Source organism: Seriola aureovittata, chromosome 24, assembly GCF_021018895.1.
Source record: "Seriola aureovittata isolate HTS-2021-v1 ecotype China chromosome 24, ASM2101889v1, whole genome shotgun sequence".
Classification (NCBI taxonomy): Eukaryota; Metazoa; Chordata; class Actinopteri; order Carangiformes; family Carangidae; genus Seriola; species Seriola aureovittata.
This window is the reverse complement of record NC_079387.1, coordinates 11,736,042-11,751,172: the sequence shown is the minus strand read 5'-3', so window position 1 is coordinate 11,751,172 and position 15,131 is coordinate 11,736,042. Positions and strand designations below refer to the sequence as shown.

General features: G+C 44.2%; 4 protein-coding genes across 8 annotated transcripts in view; 2 read left to right on the top strand and 2 right to left on the bottom strand.

Annotated features, from left to right (window-relative positions):
• The first annotated feature begins 442 nt into the window (after positions 1–442).
• Positions 443–5,320, top strand: f10 (coagulation factor X). Its single transcript, XM_056370722.1, has 10 exons — positions 443–491; positions 833–1,009; positions 1,692–1,852; positions 2,233–2,257; positions 2,422–2,535; positions 3,039–3,170; positions 3,292–3,545; positions 3,645–3,762; positions 3,884–4,071; positions 4,275–5,320. Exons 1-10 carry the CDS (start codon positions 458–460, stop codon positions 4,692–4,694), a joined length of 1,623 nt encoding a protein of 540 aa, XP_056226697.1. The 5' UTR covers positions 443–457; the 3' UTR covers positions 4,695–5,320.
• Positions 5,321–5,963: 643 nt separating this feature from the next.
• prozb (protein Z, vitamin K-dependent plasma glycoprotein b) lies at positions 5,964–11,076 on the top strand. Its single transcript, XM_056370732.1, has 9 exons — positions 5,964–6,119; positions 6,253–6,359; positions 7,525–7,688; positions 7,769–7,793; positions 8,290–8,445; positions 8,689–8,820; positions 8,963–9,042; positions 9,243–9,381; positions 9,696–11,076. The coding sequence occupies exons 2-9, from the start codon at positions 6,266–6,268 to the stop codon at positions 10,442–10,444; spliced, it is 1,539 nt and encodes a 512-aa protein (XP_056226707.1). The 5' UTR covers positions 5,964–6,119; positions 6,253–6,265; the 3' UTR covers positions 10,445–11,076.
• pcid2 (PCI domain containing 2) lies at positions 10,819–14,709 on the bottom strand. 5 transcript variants are annotated; one of them, XM_056370747.1, is made up of 16 exons: positions 14,603–14,685; positions 14,448–14,503; positions 13,833–13,889; positions 13,651–13,740; positions 13,476–13,549; positions 13,246–13,311; positions 13,026–13,067; positions 12,863–12,917; positions 12,627–12,730; positions 12,427–12,502; positions 12,174–12,315; positions 11,974–12,074; positions 11,759–11,832; positions 11,557–11,682; positions 11,151–11,274; positions 10,819–11,041 (listed from the first exon to the last, which is right to left on the bottom strand). In XM_056370747.1, the coding sequence occupies exons 3-16, from the start codon at positions 13,866–13,868 to the stop codon at positions 10,952–10,954; spliced, it is 1,200 nt and encodes a 399-aa protein (XP_056226722.1). In that variant the 5' UTR covers positions 13,869–13,889; positions 14,448–14,503; positions 14,603–14,685; the 3' UTR covers positions 10,819–10,951. The 5 variants fall into 5 exon arrangements, with proteins under 5 accessions (XP_056226722.1, XP_056226725.1, XP_056226721.1 ...); XM_056370750.1 differs by having other exon boundaries at positions 13,833–13,892; positions 14,603–14,663; XM_056370746.1 differs by lacking the exon at positions 14,448–14,503 and having other exon boundaries at positions 14,603–14,709.
• A 306-nt stretch (positions 14,710–15,015) lies between these two features.
• Positions 15,016–15,131, bottom strand: part of LOC130165445 (T-box transcription factor TBX19-like) — an 11,348-nt gene continuing 11,232 nt past the window's right edge. The window contains exon 9 of the mRNA XM_056370744.1: positions 15,016–15,131. This exon is cut by the window's right edge and continues 1,071 nt beyond it. The gene's annotated coding sequence lies outside the window, so the exon portion shown is untranslated.

Here is a 15,131-nt window from a genome sequence, read left to right as displayed (position 1 = left end):
TTTGACACTGAAAAAGGAGCCGATACTAAAATGAGCTCAGGGGTTCCTCCTCAGCGCTGCTTCTGGTGTGTGTGTGTGTGTGTGTGTGTGTGTGTGTGTGTGTGTGTGTGTGTGTGTGTGTGAAGCTGATCAGCGTAAATATTGATCAGTTTGGACTGTGGACGTCTCAGTCCTCTGAACACTGTGACTCACCATTTACTGTAAACCCCCCCCCCAGCCCCCACCCCTCCCTTCTTCTGCCAGAGGAAATCAGCCAACACATTCCTGCACCTTCCTCGTACCAGCATGTACACCATGATGATGATGATGATGAAGAAGAGTGTGTGTGAGATCTGCTGTATTTCAGTCTGAGTTGTGAGTCGACTGGTTGATGGACATAAACAGCTGGTGGAGCTCAGTCTCCATTCGCTGCCATTAAACCACAGAAGAAGGAGGAGAAGAAGAAGATGGAGATCTGATGTTTCTGTTTGTTGACGTGAAGAAGGCTCCAGGTGGGTGGAGCCTGAGTGAGAATCTAGCCAATGAAGACGATGATGAAGAAAATGTTTGTGAATAATATGAAGGCGTTAGCACCAGGGCCGGATGAACCCGGGGCCTCTGGGGGCCCGGCTGGCAGTCCACCCCTTGTGACGTCATTTCTTGAAGCTATGATTGGGTGTTTCTTCCAGCAGTGCACCCTGGGACTTGTAGTTGACTTCATGGATACAGTGTTGCAGCTTTTTATCAGTGAAAGTCAGTGTTGTGGATAAACCCCGCCCACTCTGATGGGTGCAGTATAAACATGTCGACACCCCTTCCTCCCCCTCCTCTCTCTCTCCCTCCCTCCTTACAGGTCAATGCCCTCTCTACCGCCCGTCCTCTCTCTCTCCCTCTCTCCACATTCAGACTCCATTACTTCCACTCAGCACACTGAGGTCTCTCCAGCCGAACTCACCATCACCACCACCCGGGGCCATGTTTCACCGACTGTCCCTCGCGCTCCTGCTGCTCCACATGACCGCCGCTCACGGTACGTCCGCCATGATCCAGACTCAACCTTTATAGACAACCAGTGACAAGAACACGGAGTTAAAGCAGGGTGAAGAGGAGCTGAGTCAGTGTGTTGGGGGGTGGGGGGGTTGATTAGTGGCCGGCAGGTGACACTTGACCCCTGACCCCGACCCATTTTGTGTGTTTAGTATGTTGTGTGTGATGTCAACATGACAGCCGTCCTGCTAATGGAGACACGCGACATGATGACGTTGTTTCTCCCTTCACCCACTTGTGTTCAAGCTTTCTTGCATCTGATTGGACAAACAAACCACTTGCTGGGCTCTGATTGGTCTTTTCTTTCTGTTGTTAAAATGCTGCAAATAACCGTTATTTTCACTGTCAATAAGAATATTTTTTTCGCACTTAGTCGGATATAATGTAAAAAATCCATTAATTGATTAATTATCGCAGCTCCACAGATGGTTCTGCAGTTTCTCTAAAATCATCCGTCCACATTTTCAGAGGCAAGAAAAAGCTACAGCTTCCTAAAGTCTTGTAAATATTAATATAACATTTAAATAGAGATATTGTCTTTTTTATTCCACACAAAACCTGCTGCCTACAATACCCACAATGCAACTCAAGTGCAGTAGGGTTGGGGTATGCTGAGCTGACTGTTGAAACATTCATCTGACTTTATTCTTCTGCTCTGCCTCCAGTTTTCTTGGAGAACAAGGCGGCCAATCAGGTTCTGACCCGGCGGAGACGAGCCAACAGCTTCTTAGAGGAGGTTAAACAAGGCAACATGGAAAGGGAGTGTGTGGAGGAGCGCTGCGACCAGGAGGAGGCGCGAGAGATCTTCGAAGACACCGAGAAAACTGTATTAACCTGCAACGACACAACAAACACACCCATCATTACAAGTGTTAGAGACAGACAGATACAGAGAACTGGAACCTCATCTGTCGCCTTCTTTACCAGATGAAAAGAAATAGAAATAGAAATGTAAAAACAACAGATTGTGGTTTGAGGAACAGTTAGCATTGCAGCTATTTCTCAGTGTATGTTATTTACTGATGGCTAACTTGGCAGCAAACAAAATCGTAATCGTAAAAAAGTAAAATCTTTTGGTTTAGGTTTCAGATCTGCACCTGAACTCCACAAAGGACAAACATTAGCCCGTTAACCTTCCTTTACTGAGACTCATCAGGTTTTAAGTTGTTCTCCTCGATTTCATTCTCGCTCTCTTTTCTTTCTCAGACTGAATTCTGGAACATATACTACGGTAAGTTGTTCTACGAGTTTTTCTACGAACAGATGAGCCAAATTAAAAGAGGCGCTGTAACAGCGGCCAAACTGGAGAGTGCTGTAACACTTTTCACCACTAGATGTCAGAGTTTGTGCATGTGAGATTTTCTGCCGATTGAACCTCCTTTGTTTGTCCTGCAGATGGCGACGCGTGCGAGTCGATGCCCTGTGTTCATAGAGGACATTGCAAAGACGGGATCGGCGGCTACACCTGCTACTGTCAGACCGGGTACCAGGGCATCAACTGTGAGATTGGTAAAGAAACAGTCGCTTTGGACAGTTCAGATCCAGCAATGTCACTCAACACAGAGGCATGAGATTCTTCTGGGTAATGGAACAATCCTGTGAGTTGAGCGTAAGGTCTCCTGCTTCCAGTGTTCAAAACGTTGGTTTCTGTGACTTCATCCAGACGTCATGGAGAGGTGTTCAGGTGCTGTTGCCCAGCCTGGTTTTCCCAGGAAGTACTTCCTTATTAGATGATTTCTCTCAATTTACATCCAATGCCAACGCAGGAACTACTATGTTCTAAATGTCATGATGTAAAAAGCAAGCTCCTGCCACTGATGTTTGCCTTTGATTAACCATTAGCACAATCTTTCCCTTCCCTTACTGTGCTGGACCTGCCATGCCAAGTACTGTAGAGACCAAAAATATCATTCAGTATATTCCAGGGTTTTCCACAAGTGTCCAGTATTGATATTCTTGTCTGGAGACAGAGTTGTCCCCTGGTTTTGGCAGTGTTCTCTATGTCTTCGCAGTTATTCCTGAGCTCTGTGAGACCAAAAATGGCGGCTGTGATCATTTCTGCAAAGTGGTCTACGGAAAGGTTCAGTGCTCCTGTGCTGACGGATATTTCCTGGGATCAGATGATAAATCCTGCAAGTCCAACCGTAAGAGTCTCAGATCTCCATGGTCTTTGACTGGTCCCCAAAAACAGCCAAGATGGTTCTTTCAATTATCAGTCTTCAGTGTACAGACCCTGACATCTGAACCTCACATCAACTCTTGCAGAGACCTACAAGTGTGGTGCCATCCACTCCTCACCCACCCGGACTGTTTTCAGGTACGAGCGACAGAACACAACAGGGGTGAACACGACTGGTTTGAACATGACAGACCTCGAGACCAACACCAACAGCAGCGACATCGAAGACAAATTTGTCCCTAAATACACCATTTTCGAGGAGACGATCCCCTCTGAAATGGCAGGAAACACCCGCATCGTCAACGGACAGGACTGTCCACCAGGAGATTGTCCATGGCAGGTACAGACATTACAAACACTACATTGTCTATTATTGTTTATACGTGGACACCTGGGAGTCCATCACAAACTGTTTTCTGCTCCCATCTGGTCTTCGTAGGCTCTCCTCCTGAACGAAGACGACACTGGGTTCTGCGGAGGAACCATCCTCAACGAATACATCATCCTGACCGCCGCCCACTGCTTGAACCAATCACGCTACATGTACATCAAGCTCGGTACGTGTGACTGACCAATTACCACCATCAGCGGTGTTTATAGTCGGTGTGTTTTAAACAAAAAAAAAAAATCATGTATCACACTTCAAATGTTGGTAAAATATTTATAATTTCTGTTCAGGTGAGTTCGACACGTTGGTTGATCACGGGAATGAAGCGACCCACTTTGTGGAAACTATTGTCGCGCACAAAAACTACAGACCGGACACCTACCACAACGACATCGCTCTCATCAAATTAACCCGCCCCATCAAGTTCTCCAGGTTCATCCTGCCAGCCTGCTTACCTCAGCCAGAGTTTGCTGAAAAGGTGAAACTTTAAAACCAATTTAAACACGTTTACTGTAAACTAACTTTGAGAAACACTCTTTGATCCCACTCAAGTCTGTTCAATAGGAAGCTACAGCTAGCAGCCGGTTAGCGTAACTTAGCATAGACTAGAAACAGGGGGACAGGTAGTTGATGATTAATTAACACTTAATAACTCGTTCCATGTCTGAACTCCTCTTGCAGGTCCTGATGCGACAGCAAGACGGCCTGGTCAGTGGTTTTGGCCGTCTCGGTGAGGGTCGGCAGGCGTCCACCATCTTACAACGCCTCACAGTTCCCTACGTGGATCGGCACACCTGCATCGAATCCACCCGACTGCGCATTTCCGCCCGCATGTTCTGCGCAGGATACAAACTAGAAGCCAAGGACGCTTGCCAAGGCGATAGCGGCGGGCCGCACGTCACCCGCTACAGTAACACCTATTTTGTCACTGGCATTGTGAGCTGGGGCGAAGGTTGCGCACGTAAAGGCAAATACGGCATCTACACCCAGGTGTCCAAGTTCATCCCCTGGATCCGGGAGGGCTTAGCAAGGCTGATGCCCAAAAACCACGGCAGCAGGGCGAAGAGGCACCACGGACCCATCAAGAGGCTGTATCTGTAAGACGGCGATCTCTGGATCTCCTTGCTGAGATCAGCCACACTTTGTACCTCTCATGTATTCATCTATTTTACCTTTGAGACTGGAAACAGTCACAGTTCAGCCAAAGAAACTCAGAAAACATTTGATAATTTAACATTAACCCTGTTGTATTTAAGTTGTATTAATTGTTTTTTAACGACTTGGGGGCAGCCGAACAAAATGTTATAAATTTGAACATATTATCATGTTACTCCGACTTCCACATCCAGCAGACTCAGAATCATCAGTACTAAGCTGGGGAGTTCCTCTGGGTTCTGTTCCCGGCCCTTTACATTTTTTTGTTAAAGCTGCAATAAATGATTGTTTTTTCCCGTCTGTAAACACAACAACTGACACTGAGTAGACGATCACTCATCTGGAGTCGAGTTTGAGTACAGCTGATGAAGAATAATGAAAAACACTTTGCTGATTAGTATTATTAAAAACGGGTCTGTGTGCGACTTGGAGCAGGAGGAACTGAAAATAAAAAACACTTTAAAGATTTGTGTTAAATCAATGTCTGTGTTCATGTATTTTTGTATCAGTTGCTGCCAGAAATGAGCTTTTGAGCTGAATTTGAAGCAAATAAAGAAACATCACAAGAATAATCTGATGCCTGGAGTTTTTATTTGAATTAAACTAAAATACTGACGGGACTTTAACAGGCACATTTCAATGTTTTCTGATATCTTTCAGAGAAAACAATCGATCAATTGAGAAAACTATAGTTTCATGGATATAGTTATCATATTCATTATCATAGTCATTTACAGCCAATCTGGAAATAGCAGTTTGACTGAAGGAGGCTCCATCAACTCCAGATTGTGAGAAATGGTTTGAAAGCATCATAAGAAACTAGTAAGTGGACCTTGACTTATGATTCAATTGTCAAATTGTAATATTGGTATTTTTAGTATTGATAAGTGTGTCAGAAACTCGATTACTGCTCGGGAACATCATCTTTAAGAATGATTTCATCTCCTAACTCCACCAGCACCGTGTCCATATTTCTTTTTCTTCATGTTCTGATTATTTCCTGATCATGAAATATCCCAGTGTCATTTTAAATGATTAATCCCAGTGATGAAATCCTCCCCTTGTTTACCTCCAACAAACAAATGAACTGCTTGTTGAAGTTTCAGAGGTCGAAGCTGCTGCTTGTTTTGTGCAGGTTGAGGCCTGGAGAGAGAGAACAGAGTCCACTGCAGGAACACACTGTTTTTTAAAGTTTAACTCTTCATGGAAACACAACTGAAAGTCTGACTCCTGTAAAAAGACAAAAGATTTAAAAAATGTGTGTAACTGCAGCTGAAGTGAGCCTGCAATCAGTTTTATATTCCATCAAATTTCCGTCGGAAATCCTTTTCCCCATTTTTCTGTTCTAATCAGAATATGGAAAACACACATGTATGTAGAAAAACAAATGTGGTTCATTTTTTTATTATATTTAATTTCTAAAATGATTGATCTTGTATAAGGAATCGGTTGTGACTCATCGGTGTGTATGCGTGTGTGTGTTTGTGCGGGTGTGTGTTTGCAGTTGAGTCAGTGTCATGGCGGTCAGCATCATGTCGGCTTGTTGTCGAGCGTCTGTTCTGTCTCTTCACCTCCTTGCCTGTTTCCTTCAGGTCTTCAGCCAAGGAGAAGGTAAGACCTCTGACCTCTGACCCCTGCTGTGTTTGCCGTTAGTGACAGCAGGTTTATAGTCAGTGCGGTCGACCGTCTTTCAGTTCTGTTTAACCTGCTTCACTCAATCCGACTGAAACACCAAAAGGTTTCATTACATTCTCAGTATCATCTAGTTTGTCACGTTTCCTCATTTGATTCATGAATCAGAAACAATCATTTTCTAATCAATAACTTATGACTTCATATGTCAAATATATGAATCAGTTTTATATAATGAGTGTTTGAATCGTGACTCAGTAAATCACTTAATGAGTCATAATTACAGAAGGTCAGAGTCAGTGTGGAGAACAGCTCATTAAGTGATTATTACTTTCTGTATAAATATAATCAAATATGTCAAATAACATAAATAATACAAACATAGCGTTTCACTATCATTACACATTATAACATAATCACAACCTCCTGTGTGAATTATGACTTGTTTTATTTATTTATTATTAAAGTAAAAATTATGTGGATATGGACAATTTATATTGTAAGTATTTTATAGATCATATTTCATAATTATTAATCATTATATCATATTTGTTCATTATATGTAGATATTTTATAGATGTGTTTATTTCATTATCATCAATCATCAAAGGAATCATTATGGCGTGTGCAATAATAAACTAATCTATTATGATTTATTATAAGTATGACTTTCTAAATCATAATTATGACCCAGGATGTTATAATTACAACTTATAGACAAATGTGTCAGAATTATGAATTATTATGTTAAAGTTAGAAGTACATTGCAATAAGGATGACTCAGTTTAATTAGGGTTAGTAATTATCATATAAGCGTAACTCAGTTTGTCATAGTTACAATTTACTGAATCATAATTATTTATTGAATGAAAATGAAAACAGTAAATGATGAATATGACATGAAATATCAAACTATAGTTGTGATAATAAACAGGATTAGATGCCGTAATAAAACTGTAATTAAATCAAATGATGAGACAGTTGAATATTTTGACTTATGACCCGTCATCATCATCATCATCATCATCATCATCATCACAGTACTGGAGCAGTGGGAGTGCACTGTGGGGATCTGTGGTGTTTCATGTAAATACAGTGTGTTGAGCTGTGCTCCGGTCCCAGCTTACCGTGGTGGTGTGGTCAGTGTTTCGCCAGGCTCCGCAGGCCCACGCCGTGTTCCTCAGGTCCAAACGGGCCAACATGTTCTTGGTGGAGGAGATCCTGCCGGGGAACCTGGAGAGGGAGTGTTACGAGGAGCTGTGCAGCTTCGAGGAGGCGCGGGAATGCTTCGAAGACTACGAGAAGACGGTCACTCACTAATTATGATCTTATCATGAAGATGAAAATTTGGTTCTGGTTCTGGTTGTAACTTGTGTTTGTTTCCACAGACGGCCTTCTGGACCGTTTACTACGGTGAGTTTTCTTCAGTGTCAATGTCTTTTATTAATCAGATTAAATCACAAAAACAGCAAAAATATATTTAAAATTGTCCAAACACCAAAAAAAGCAGTTTAATAATAAACAAATATAATAAAAATGTATAAATGTGTCTTTTTTATAGCTGTTTTATTTTCATTATTTTTCATTTCTTTTTTCATATTATTATTATTATTAGAAATATTTATTTATTTATTTAATTTTATACATTATATATAAGAATAATACTGTTTTACATGTCACAATTATAGTTTAATGTGCAATAAATACAATAAGTAGAAATAGTAATCATGACTTAGTTTATCCTGATTTTGTAAATTATGACTCATCATAATCACAACAGCATTATTAAGTTCTAACATAATAATTAAATAATTGAATAATAAAATCATTATAATTAATTGTCATTATATAAAAAATATGAATTATGTATTTTATTTGATGTAATTGTTTATTTCCTGGTGTCCATCAGACGGGGACCAGTGCGAGTCCAACCCCTGCCTCAATGGAGGGAACTGCACTGACAAAGTGGGGGGGTTCCTGTGCTCCTGCCCCCCCCCCCACTTCGGACCAGCGTGTGAACTGAGTGTGAAGAAACGAGTAGTACGACCGTCCTTTGTGCCACCAGGTTGGTCCACACCCACAGCGACGCTAGCCCCGCCCACATGGAGGGGCGTGGTGCTCGTGGTGCGTTCAGGGGCTTACCTCTAAGAGTCATGGTGTACTGAGTCCTCTGATGTGCTTTTTGGAGATGAGTCATTAATAGATTTTTTAATTTGTCGTATCCATGGCAACACATTTGTTTATGGCACATGTCCGAAACGTTCAGAACTGTCGGCGCGTCGCTTTAAGTGTGATGTCACTGTTGCAGAAATCGCAGAGTGTCCGACCGACGGTCCGACAGCTTGTCACCAGCTGTGCACCGCCTCCCACTACTCCTTCACCTGCTCCTGCATGCCGGGATTCAAACTACAGGCCGACAAACGGAGCTGTCTGCCTGAAGGTCTGACCCACACACACACACACACACACACACACACACACACACACACACACACACACACACACACACACACACACACCTTCAAAAACACCAAAATTACCACATTTACCAAACCAGTACAAACTGGTCTTTGTGTCCTCAGTGGACTTTCCCTGTGGAAGACTTCCTGCCAAGTTCAACACAACTACGTCAATGTGTCGCCATGGACACTGTCCCTGGCAGGTAAGACCCTCTCAGCCAATCAAAGCTCACCCAGAATAGCTATCATCCAATCACAGTGACTAACAGCAGGTGTTTCAGTTAGACTGTAAAACCTGAAGCATTGGTCACAAACAGGTGAGTGTGTGTGTGTGTGTGTGTGTGTGTGTGTGTGTGTACCTTAACATTGAAGCTCCTGATGCGTGTTTGTTTTCCCTCTCCAGGTGTCCCTGCTGAACAGTAGGGGGGTGGAAATATGTGCTGGCGTGGTGCTGGGTCGACGCTCTGTCCTGACCGCCGCTCGCTGCCTCTTCCTGGACTCAGGGTCCGACCTCCAGCCCTCCAACTTGTATGTGGTCGCTGGTACGGACCTTCATTCACCAGATACTATGAACACAATCCACGGCCAAAAGTATGTGGACAATAAATGTGCCTAATGTGGAGAAGTCACATGGAGGAACAACTCAAGACATGTCACTAACTGTCCACATACTTTTGGCCGCACACTGCGTTTGAATGACACTCGTCTCGACTTTCTATCTGTTGGTTTTTTTTTTTAAATTATGAAATTTGATGCGATATTCACTGTGGACTTTTATTGTGACATTGAAAATCTCTTTTCACAATAAAAGCCCACTGAAGGATATTATTTTGACGTCTTCTGTCTTGTCTCCTAGGCAACGACAAGGTGGCGGTCCGTGTGCGGGCTCTGTATGTCCATGATCGTTTCCGTTCAGATCACCACCACGACAACCTCGCGCTCCTCGGGCTGTCCCGCCCCTTGACCTTCAGCCCCACCCTCATCCACCTCTGCCTGCCCAACAAGGACTTCAGCGAAAACATCCTGATGCATTCTGGGAGGACGGGCATCACGGGGAGACGGAGGAGCGGACCGAACCAGGACCTGGTCTACATGACGCTGGACGAGTGTCGCAGCCAGATGAACGTCTCGCATCCGCTCAGCAACAAAATGTTCTGCATGAGGACGCACAACAGACCTGTAGGGAATCAAAATGGAGCCCAGGAGAGACCCAGCGGTGTGGCGCGGAGGAGGCGGAGTGGACACAGCGGCCGGAATCAAACCCACAGTGACCAGAGCGGTCAGAGCGGCGCCCGGCGGACGCCCAACCAAGAAAATGAAAACAGCCACAGCTCAAACCAGAAGCCCTCAGTATCTGTCAGCGGCTTGAGGTCAGAGGTCGGCAGCAGGGGATGTGGCGATCTGTTGCTGGGGTCGCCCGTTGCCACGGTGGAGCAGGGCACGGCGTATCTGACCGGGTTGCTGATGTCATCATCCGCAGGCTGCGACGACGGCAGCTACGTGTTCACCAAACTTTCCCGCTACTTGAGCTGGATCAGACCGAGACTGGAGGTGGCCGAGGATCACATGACCCCCCAAGTCAACCAGTATCCTGAGACTCGCTAACGACCCGCCTTCCGCCGCCACCTTTTAAACTCTTAGTAGACCTTTAACTTTCTTCACTTTTATGAACGATTTCCTGTCTGCTCGTCAGACGCTCTGAGATTTAACGAGTTTGATTTCAGTCCTGGTTCTTGGTTCCTGCGCCGACATCCTGCATTTATTTAAAATGTCAAGAAATAAAACGATGAAGCTTTTGCTAAAGTCGAGTCATTTCCTGTGTGTGAAGTGTGTAAATGTAAATGAAGCTGCTGAATAAATGCATTAAAAACTCAGCGTGTGGCGCTGCAGGTGAAACGGTCCGAAGGCTCCAGGGAACGACTGAACCTGATAAATCAATAACTGATCAATGGTTCAATAATCCATCAGATACACAACTGTACAAACCAGCATCTGTTTTATTCGACATTTTTTACAGTACAAAATAAAAAAAGAGTGAATTGAATGGGAAAAGTTTCCGGGGAGGGGGGGCTGTGGAGCGGCACAGCCAGGGGGGATTGTGGGTAACGTAGTTTAGGAGACTGAGGAGAGAGGAGGGAATGGATTCTGTTTACTGACAACGAGCTTCTGGTGCTGATGGGAGATGTAACCTTTGATGTGACCCTGACAGGAAACAGAATAAACAGGTTTAAACACGACTGCTTCCTGTCTCTGACTCCACATCAGGTGTGTGTGTCTGTGTGTGTGTGAGTGTGTGTGTGTGTGTGCTCACCATGTAGATGAGGTTGGCCAGGATACACTGCACCTCGTCGATGTCGACGTCCTCCACCTGCATCATCCTCAGAGAGACCAGGAAGGCGTCCAGAGGCAGCTGGTGTGTCCTCAGCAGCAGGTACCTGCACACAGAGGTCAGCTGGAGGTCAGGGGTCAGAGACAGGGGTCGGTCCTTCAGGAACAGACCCAGGGCCAAAAACATGGCGCTCAAACTGGTGTCAGAAACATAGGGGCCAAAACTGGGCATCAAATCCTTCAGGTCACAACACAATGTCTTTACCATGAGGGCAGAATATGTGATGTCTAAAACACGGGGCCAAAGAACATGACGTAAACAAATAATAATTATATATAATGAATAAAGAAGGGAAGCGGTCGAGCGGCGGCGGCTCAGCCTCACTCACACTTTCTTGAAGAGGTTCCTGTAGGTGATGATCTTCAGCTTCTCCAGGATGAGGAAGATCCCGCAGCGGATGAAGAAGGTCTCGTGTTTGGACAGAGCTTCGTTCAGTAGCAGCAGGTTCCCCTCACTGACAAACACAGAAACAGGTCACCTGACTGCGTGATGTCACTTCCTGTGTTACTACTTCAAGAACCTCTGCTTACCTCACAGCTTTGGTGACGTCGGCGAACTGCATCAGGTCGTATTTCCTCAGCAGCTGATGAGTCGGCATGTGACCCTGGAACACCGGAAACAACCTGCCGTCATACTGGGAGTACTGGGACCTGAACCGGTGTCAACTCATTGTACCAGATATAACACAGACGTAAACTGGTGTAAACTGTGTGTGAACTCAGGTGTGAACAGGTGAGTCTCTAACCAGCAGCATCTTGACCGGCAGCAGGTAGATGAGAATCATCCTCTTGTTCTTCTGACTGGAGCGATGACAGTGGTCGAAGGCGTACGACAGGAACTCCTCCGCTACAGACACAAAACCACACTTCAATGCAGTAACAGTACTGCAGTAGTACTGCAGTAGTACTGCAGTAGTACTACAGTGTTACTGGAGTCTAGTCTGACCTGGTTTGAAGTCGCTGTCGAACATGGCTTTGCGGCCCACGTAGTATTTGTAGGTGACTTTCTGAGCTGGGCTGTAGTCGTTCTTCAGGTTGGAGCTGTCGATGGCTCTGATCAGAGGCTTACACAGGTGCAGCTTATTGATCTGCAGCACACAAACAATAACCAATCAAGGATCAGTACAGTCAAAGTTGCCCTACAAGTGAACTTCAGAGTTCAACCACTAATGATGGACGGGTCCACAGTGAGCTCAGACCTTGAAGTAGATCTTGAAGAGCTGGTTGCTCAGAAACATCATCCCCCACTTCTTCGAGTCCTCGATCCCGGCACGACTGCACCAATGAAAACTGTTTCACTGCTCCATGTAGAACACATGATCCTCCGCCTAAAGCTGTGTCTGTATAGATGTACACAGTGTGTGTGTGTGTTGTGTGTGTGTGTGTGTGTTGTACTGACTTGTCGCTGGCACACACTCTGAAGCAGCTCATCAGCTGCTCTGCTGCTTTCTCCAACATCTCACTAGGTTGACCTTTACCCTTTTTCTGCAGCTGCTGCTCCGCCTGAACACACACACACACACACACACACACACACACACACACACACACACACACACACACACACACACACACACTCCAGTATAGATTATATTTTTCCCTGTTTGCTGAAAAGTCAGACAGAAAGTTTCTTACATTGTTGGCAAATATCCTGAGATCCAGAGTGACAGCGAACATCACCGACAGAGCCCTGAAAGTACAAACCAACTGTGATTAATAATGCTGCATTCACTGTCGCCGTGTTCGTCTCAGCTTCAGTTTTATCTTGTTATGTTTGACTCTTTGCGTCTGGACTCACCAGTTCTCCTCTTTGTGGGACTGGAAGGCCCTCAGGAAGGATGTGACAGGTCAAGGAGAAGGACTGATCAATTATTGGCTGCTGATTGGTTGATGGACAAAGATGATATCATGTGTGTTTTCTAGTGTGTGTTTGTGTGTGTGTGTGTATGTGTTTGTGTGTGTGTGTGTATGTGTGTGTGTGTGTGTGTGTGTGTGTGTATGTGTATCATGAAGGATATTGAACAACGAGCGTCTGGAACTTGTAGGCTTCAACAAAGTCATGATTGGCCACTGCATAGGTACACCTGTAACACACACACACACACACACACACACACACACACACACACACACACACACACACACTTCAACTTAATGTAATGGTACAGCCAGTAAACGTCATATTAAAGCAGCTGGGAGCTTCCAGAGCTCCTTGCTGCTGCACTGATGAGCTTCCTGTCCGTCCTACCTGAGGTGAGCTGCGACCATCTCATCGTACGGCGGCTCCAGAACCTGCTGACACTTGTCTTCTGGACTGGCAAGCTGAAACACACACACACACACACACACACACACACACACACACAGGTGAGACCATATCCTAGCAACACTGGGTGCATGTACGTGAGTGGGAGGAGCCTCACCTGGAGCCGTGGGTTGGCGACATGAGGGTGTTTGAAGGAGAGCAGCTCAGCGCAGAACGAACCCTCGTGGTTGTCGATGGCCTCGTAAACCTGCAGGAGAACCACCAAGGAAGAATGAGCGCACTGACTCCACCTGTTACTCTACAACAGTCAGGTGAATAAGGTGAAAGGTCAGAGGTTACCTGCTGCAGGTACTGGTTGATAGTGATGTGAGCCATGACTTCCTGCTGATTCTGCAGCTGCTTACACCCGAAAACACAGAATCAGGTCAATTTAACATTAACTGATATTAACTGATGTCTCCAGAACAAAGGCTGTTAAACATATTTGTCAATCAATTGCTTATTGATTCATCGTTTCAGTCATTTTTCAAACAAAAATATTGAAATGAAAGTCAAAGATGCTCAGATTTCAGAGATTTGCTGCTTTTCGTTGTCACTGTAAACTGAATATTTGAGGTTTGTTTGTTGTGGTCGAAAAAGTTGTTGTTCAGTCGTTCACACGTGTTTACTCTGGTATTATTCATTATTTTAACAGCGTAAGGAACTGTGTCTCTAAATCTCATTTCTCACATATTCTCATCCACAGTCCCTCAAAGTGAAGTCAGTCACTCAGCTTCAGCTGGGGATTATTCTCATTATCGATTCATCTAATTTAGAGAATGTCAGAAAACTGAATCAAACTTTCAATATTTAACATTAAATGTCCACTCACAGGTGTTGACTTTATCATGAGATAAAATAAACTGGATGAGAAAGAACCAGAACATTAAAAACACAAACCATCACTTTACTTACATGCTTACTACTCGTTAGCCAGATCGATGCTACCTCGTTAGCACGAAATTCATCCGCTTCAGGGTGAAAACCGGTGAGAAGTCGCTGGTTTCAGACATCAACCAGAAAACAAACAGCCATATCGATATGAAATTTAAATATTCATTATTTCCTACCTGTAAAACGAAGGTTTAATCCAGAAAATATCCGTGCTCTCTCACTTCATTCAGCCATAAACCCGGACTGTTTTCAACCGCTGCACACCGGCTTCCGGTAGTGTTCTTCTTCTTCTTCTGATGTGGTTCTGTTGTTGCTTTTGGCTTCCGGTAGTCTTTCAGAATAAGAAATTACCTACTTCAAAATATAAGTCTCCCAGAATAGAGTGAAGATATATATTAAATATTTTTTGTATTACATCTAAAAATAGTTCAACAAACTACAAAGTTCAGTTTTATACTTTGGTTTTATAATGTATCTTTCCCCTTCTTTTCAAACTTTATTAACATCATGTACAGAAGCATTTACAACCATGCAGTATTAAACATACACTGGGAAATAAAATCCAGCAAATGAATAGTAAACAAACAAATTGTCCTTTAAACCTTTATTGACACAGAGCAGAATCACAGTCTCTCTCTCTGGCTCAGTCATGCTGTAAACTTCATGCAGCAACAAGCAACAAACGACAACAAAGACAAGAGTAGC